We start from the raw sequence: 7424 nt of genomic DNA, 5'->3' as shown, positions 1-7424 counted from the left end.
GTCTAGTCATAGTCTAGTCATAGTCTAGTCATAGTCTAGTCATAGTCTAGTCATAGTCTAGTCATAGTCTAGTCATAGTCTAGTCATACTCTAGTCATAGTCTAGTCAAAGTCTCTTCTTCGAGAAACATGCATATAGAACTCATAGAAGAACGAGTCCTTTATAAAGGATTTACGAAAGCTCTTTAATACCGAACAACAAAACCAAAGAGTCCTCTCTGCAAATGTGTGTGTTGTATGTTTTTTTAACTAAACAACAAAACAACTGATAAACTGTTCACTGCACATATGTATGTGTGCATTGCAAAAGCGGAAACGGATGTCCCTAAGCTTAAAGCAGTGTTCAAATTTCAATATGGTTAGAAAAAATAACAGTAGTAAGAAATAGAAATTATTTTTAGATATACAATTGAAGATTTCTATAGTGTAAATACGAACTAAAATTACAACTAAACATACTGAAATATACATATTCTTAGACATATGCATACATTTGATATTTTCGAGTACACACAGACACATGTGTATATAAATATAAAGAAATAAATACTAATTTGCCAAGGAAATGTGTGGGAAGAGCTTGCATAAAAATGCAAGTATTTTCCATAAAAAATCCCTTTAGGATTATGTCACACTCATGTCCTTTTTTTCTCTGCATACAAGAGTATGCTATTATGTTGTTGGTTGAATTATTTATAAACTCTTGTCCTTTTAGTCATTTTAATTAGCTTGACATTAAATATGCGTGTATACATGCTGGCGCGTACATGCTTAACAATATTCAATTTATTTTAATAATTTTTCTTTTTCCCGTTTTTTTTTTTTCGTTTTAGGTTGCACTATGTGACAATCTTGAATTACCCTTTCGGGATGAATCATTTGATGCGGTTCTCTCCATAGCAGTGGTCCATCATTTTGCCACCACCGAGAGGAGAGTAAACGCCTTAAGAGAATTGGCACGCATTTTACGTATTGGTGGTCGTGTTGTTATTACTGTTTGGGCTTTAGAACAACGTCATAGACGTTTTGAATCACAAGATGTACTGATACCTTGGCAACCGCCTAAAAATCGTAATTTCAACTATTCGGATGAGGAAGATGATGAAGACTTTTTGCCTCCATATCATGCATATACAGAGGATTCAACGAATTCCAGTCGTTCGGCTGGAGATGGTGATAGTTCGAGTTTGTCTTCTTCATCACCGGGCGAATCGTGTTATAGTTTCGTTCGTAGAGCCATACAGGTAAGTTTTAGAGAGTTATTGAATCTCTGAATGAAATTATTAGGCTTTAGTTTTGTTGGCTAATTTCTAGGAAAGAAGTTGGATCATTTGAAACATCGATGTAATTTCGGATCATACTGATCGACCGAAATAGTTGAAAGTTGTCATCACAAGTAGAAGTTTTAAGATCTTCTGTTGTATATAATTTCTGGAGTATATGATCCATTTAGAAAATCCCAAAACCACTTCCTTCCAAACATTATTAAAATTTATGATCAGTTTAGAACCAAGTGTAGTGCAGACATAGACCTATTTCATAGGACATCTAAGCAAAGGAATAGTTTTGAGTTTAGTCTGATGTTTTTTTATATATTTGGATTAGGTTTGGACCAGCCCTAGTCCGTTGCTAGGTACTTTTTTCAAGCGTATGAAAAGTTGTCTGGTTATTAAACAGATCCGATATCGAAGATCTGGAAACCTCGATCGAAAACCTCAATAGAATCTTAGGAAATTTTATTAGAAATTTCGTTCGCTTTCGAATTTGGCCCCTGAACTTCGATTCAACTTCAGATGGCTTGAAGGAATGATCAATTGCAAAAATTTTAAACTTTGGTATAGAAGAGTTTTGGGAGAGTGAAAATGCAGAGTAAAAACCAAACCACAATTTAATTTTCTATAATTTCAACAAATTCTTCCCTTATCCTTTTTCAGAAACTAGCTGGTGGCCGTAAACATGCCTGGTTCCTTGACTCCTGGACCTCTAAGGATACTAAAAACGACAGTAGTTTAGATTATGAAGATGCAAAAGATTTACCCATAGAATTGCGTCGTTTAGAAGACTTTGAAGATTTTACAGATCCACCGTTATCGGCGGGTCTTAAATCTCGCAGTCTAGGTAGTATACTCAATCCACCACCACGACAAATTGTACGCTCACGTTCAAGTGTACCAAGTCTCGGTGGTCCATTACTGCATGTCGATAAGAATACAAACGCTACACAACTCTTAGATGCTCATGCAGCCGGACAAGTAGTCAATGTATCTTCCGCCAATTCCATTAATCACACAAATGGTCATTCACCCACAAATCATACATTAATAAATACTAATAGCTCTACGACTACTGTTACCACAACACATGCATCATCGAATCTTAGTCGCCGTCCTAAACTCATTAAGCAAAAACAATCTCTTTGTGATGAAGACTATCAACTGCCAGATATGCCATTTCACATGTTAAGTCAGTATAATGTAAATACGAATGGTGTCACCAGTACATTGTTTGCCAAACAGCAATCGCTGCCCGGGCAAAATTTGACCACCCGCCAAATGCGTAAGCAGAGTTCATTGAATGAAGAACTAATGGCTGGCAATAGAATACGGGAAAAGGAGCGTGTACGCAAGAGAATACAAAAACAAATGTCGCTCAATGAAGCATTTCTCTGTCGTTCGGCCTTGTTTTCCAAACGTTTGCAGGTCATACGTGAAGGTTTTACCAGCAAAATTAAAAGTTCTACTGGTAGTTTGGAAAGAGTTACTAAAACGGGCATAAATAAAATAATGCAAAATTTAAAAACCACACCAGAAGAGAAAACGCCCTCAGCGGCTCAAGTTAATAGTAAAACGCCTAAAGGTAAAATATGCACACATGAGCATCATCATCATCACCATCATTATTATCAACAACAGCAGCACTCTCCTTTGGTGAGTAATTTTCAAACTCATCTACATCATTTGCTGCATCGCCAGAATACCGCCAACAAGTTTTCTGGTCCCGTAACTATGTGTAAAAGTTTGGACTGTACCACCACGGCCTGCTATTGTCAGACCTATCATCAAGCCTGCTCACAATGTACCAATGCAGGTGATGAGGAAAAGGCTAGAAGACATTCCCGAGAATCGGGTTCAGACTCTTCCAAAGATAGCAGTTTACAGTCGGACACTAGCATAGAGTCCGAAGATAGTTTTGCCTCGGTTATATTTATACCCAAACCCGAGCAGCATCAGCAACAACTGAACTATCAGAAACAACATCAAAATTCCAATTCCAGTTCGAGTAATTCCTCGTCCAGCAATGGCGGTGGTTGTCATGTCCACAAAACGTGTTGCCAGAGTAAGTGCGTATCCTCTTCCTCCAACTTGGGCCAGTGTTGTAAATTAGATATAAATGGTCATCGTATATCATCAGTGCCAACATCTCCACTTATAATGCCCTGCCCTCCCACACCCGCTCATTCGCCAGCAGCGGCCCAAACAGCCGTAACTTCCCCGCCCCAATCAATGCCTGCTGTTATAGCAGCCATGGCCATGTTTACACCTCCCGCCAAGAGTAATCTACCAGAAAAAAGTGCTGAGGAACAAAATTCCTTGAATAGTGTTAACAAGACTAGATTTAATTTCGATGAAGCTCATATAAAGCAACAAGAGTCCAAGGATTTACAGCAGCAAGAAGAACTTAAACAAAAGCAACAGCAAAATAATCAAGAAATTAAACCGGAACTAAAAAAAGAACTAGAACAACCAATTGAAATAAAAATCACTAGACAAATAATTAAAGATTTGCCACCCATACCGAAGTTCCGCAAACAGCAATCTTTACAAATAACACGGCAAAGTTTTCCCATAGTAAGAAGAACTACCACGGCTGGTGGTGGTGCAGCCATAGCTACCATACCAAAACTAATGTCATTAGAACTATTTAACCCGGCTACGGATGATTTAGATAGTGATTCTAGCGAACCCTCTTCACCCGACTCGGTAGATAGTGTTATAAGTGCGCCCAGATCCAGTAATTTGACAACAGCTCCCAGTTTGGATCAGGCCAAAGATGTTACACCCAATGAGGAGAAACTACCAGAATCAGAAACTAAAGCTGAAGCTGAAGAAACCGAAAATGAAATGATAGTTAATGATGACAAATCCGATATATTACCCAACAAATATGGCGGAGGTATGCAAACGAATCAACCACAAGATTGTCAAGAATTTGCTGAACAATTAAGTGCCCAATTGTTGCGTGAATTGGAAGAGAAAAATAATAAAGCCGAAACAAGATCTTTAGAAGCTAGTGAAGAATTCTTTGAAGATCCTTTCTCACAGCCACGCAAACGTAATGGTGAAAAAGATTTGGCCGCCTTAAGGGATGAGCTAAGAGAACGTAGACTTATGTTGGCTAATTTATCAACACAACCCAGCCTTAATCAATCGCCAAATTCTTCCTCTACATCATCGCTCTCCTCACAGACCAGAAGTTTTACCATACACGAAGAAGATGAGGACGAGGATGAGGAGGAAAATGAACGCAGCTACACTTTACAATTATATGAAAATTGTAAAATATCGAAATTTAATTATAAAAGACATTTACACAATAATTTACATCCCGAAACGGCTTATTTGCTACAAGATGAAGATTCCTCCATAAAGGATGATGAGGAAGATGGTTTAGAAGAAATTGAACATGATGTTATACTCGAAGAAGATGAAGACGAGGTAGAAGCTGAAGAAACTTTAACTCAACAACAACAAACGACCAATCAAATTAAAAACGAAAAATCTGATTCTCTCGACGACAAGGAGGAAGAAACTACAACAACGAAAAAGAGTTCGGGCGAAGAAACTACCATAACAAATAATACAACGACCACCTCTACTAATACCATGCAAAATCGTAATCAATCGACCGAATCTTGGGAGCATTCAAATAGCTCAACCACTTCACTTGATAGTCCATCACAAGGTGGCGCCACCACACACCATCGCTACTATCACGTCTTTCGCGAAGGTGAACTTGATGCATTAATCAATCATCATGTAGCCAGTTTGCATATAGTATCATCGTACTATGAACGTGCCAGTTGGTGTGTGGTAGCTGAAAAAGTGCAAGTATGGACAATTTGAGTGGTTGGTTGGATAGAGTTTATGAATTTAAAAGATAAAATATATACATACTACTAATAAATTTATAAAACTAAAATCGCATTACATGGAATCTATGTATACTTATTAGAATATTTTCTTTTTTTTTATCTTTTGGCAAAATAATATATATAGTATATGCTGTATGTAAATAGTACGGATATATAGCAAAAATTTTTAAATAAAAGCTCAAATATATACAATTCATATATATAGATTTATATACTCATTATTTAAGAATCAAAAAAAAATAAACATTAAAGAAGTATCATTAAGATTAATGTTTAAATAAGATGTTTTTTTCTAGTATAAAGTCAATGCTGATAAAGTGTTTTAATATAAGATTTTGAAAACGGTTTGAAAGTTCTATTGTTCTATGTTCAAAAGCTTTTTCTGTTAAAGTCTTTTTTATGTACTAACTTAACAATAAGAATTGGAAAATGATTTCTATGAAAATTGGTTTTATACAAAAGGTTTCTTATGAAAAGCGTTTTTGTAAAAAACTTTTTTTTGAAAAGCGTTTTTGTAAAAAAAACTTTTTTTGAAAAGCTTTTTTTACAAAAGCTTTTGTATGAAAAGACTTTTTTTGCAAAGGCTTTTTTATGAAAAGCTATTTTTACTAAAGCTTTTTTATTAAAAGCTTTTTTACAAAAGTTTTTTATAAAAAGCTTTTTACAAAAGCTTTTTTAAAAAGTTTTTTATGAAACGTTTTTTAAAAATTTTTTTATGAAAAGCTTATTACAAAAGCCTTTTTACGAAAAGCGTTAAAAAATAATTAATTTTTTATGAAAAGCGTTTTTTCTATTAAAAACTTTTTTATGAAAAGCTTTAACAAAAATTAGTTAAATTTGTTATGAAAAGTATTTATTCTATCAAGAGCTTTTTAACTATAGCAAAAAGATTACTTTAAAAAACGTTTCTTACAAAAGTTTTTTTTAAATATTTTATTTCAATATTTTACGAAAAGCGTTTATTTTATTAAAAGCTTTTTAACTTTTGCAAAAACAATTGAAAAAAGATTTCCTTGAAAAACGTTTCTTACAAAGGCTTTTTTTAACAAAAATATTTAAATATTTTATAAAAAATGTTTATTTTATTAAAAGCTTTTTAACTTTTGCAAAAACAATTGAACAAATATTTACAAAAGCTATAAAAATATTAATCTTTTTTGGAAATCTTTTTTTTTATTAAAAGCTTTTTAAAACTTTTTGTATTAAAAAAAGTTGTAAAAATTCTTTTAAAAGAAATATTTCTTAAGCTTTTTTAGGAAAAGTTTTTTTTTAAGATTTTACACTTCCTTTTTATATAATACTTTTTTTTTACTTCAAAAGCCTCTTCATGCTTTAAATGTTGTTTTGTATGAGTAGATTAATTGTATGAAAACTTTTCTGTAAAAAAGCTTTTTCAAAAAAAATTCTTCTTATCGGTAGCTTTGTTATGAGAACTTCTATAGTGGAAAGTTTATAAAAAAATAGTTTTTTATGACTATCAATTGTATTAAATCCTTTAAACAGTTTTCTTCATTAAAAGCTTTTCCTATATAAAACTTCTTAAAAAAATCGTAAAATTCTTTTAAGAAAAAATACATATAGAATCAATTGTATGAAAAGCATTTCTGTTAAATTTTTTACAAAAGATTTTTTGTATAAAATCATTTGTATGAAAAGCTTTTCTTTAAAAAATTGCTTTTCTTTAAAAAAAAAGAAGCTTTTCTTAAAAAAAAAACTTCTTTTATAAAAAAATAACTTCTTTGTATAAAAGCATTTTTCTTACGGAAAGCTTTTTGGTATTTAAGGTTACAGTGAAAGCTTTTATATAAAATGTTCTTTGAAAAAAGCTTTTTTTTTAAATCAGCCAACTATCAAAATCTTATATTAAACAAACTTATAAATTAAACAAAAAAAACAAATAAAACTTTTCTCAATTTAAAAAAACTAATCTATAAATTGGACCAATTAATTGGTAAATTAAAAAAAAAACAAGAAAAACTAAATTACAAATTTAGAAAAGTTTTACACGGCCATCGAATTTCATTATAAATAAATCCATGGCAAAACTAAAATTTAATATAAAAGTAATAAGAAAATCTTCACTAAAGTTCATGCCTTTAAAGGAATGACTTTCAAATAACTATAAGTTTAAATATAACAAAAAGATATATTCAAAATATACATATAATTAATATATTTAGGAAAAAGAATTATCTAAAAGCATAATTTAAAAAAAAAAACAAAAACAAACATTTTAAAAAGGTTCAAAAAGGAATTGCAAAAAATTTTAAATT

At 32.2% G+C, this 7424-nt stretch overlaps 1 protein-coding gene across 1 annotated transcript; it reads left to right on the top strand.

Moving 5' to 3' along the window:
• Nucleotides 1-589: 589 nt before the first annotated feature.
• On the top strand, nt 590-5616 carry LOC111678815. The gene is made up of 3 exons (XM_046947968.1): nt 590-595; nt 833-1243; nt 1934-5616. The coding sequence occupies exons 1-3, from the start codon at nt 590-592 to the stop codon at nt 5120-5122; spliced, it is 3606 nt and encodes a 1201-aa protein (XP_046803924.1). The 3' UTR covers nt 5123-5616.
• The last annotated feature ends 1808 nt before the right edge of the window (nt 5617-7424 follow it).

The sequence above is a fragment of the Lucilia cuprina genome, chromosome 4 (genome assembly GCF_022045245.1).
Source record: "Lucilia cuprina isolate Lc7/37 chromosome 4, ASM2204524v1, whole genome shotgun sequence".
Lineage (NCBI taxonomy): Eukaryota > Metazoa > Arthropoda > Insecta > Diptera > Calliphoridae > Lucilia > Lucilia cuprina.
Note: the sequence above shows the minus strand (reverse complement) of the source record. Positions and strands in the feature narration are given on the sequence as shown.

Bases quoted from the DNA above. Each gene is read 5' to 3' on its own strand.
- LOC111678815 (XM_046947968.1), top strand. The intron at 1,244-1,933 runs GTAAGTTTTAGA...ATCCTTTTTCAG, and splicing joins TCGTTCGTAGAGCCATACAG to AAACTAGCTGGTGGCCGTAA.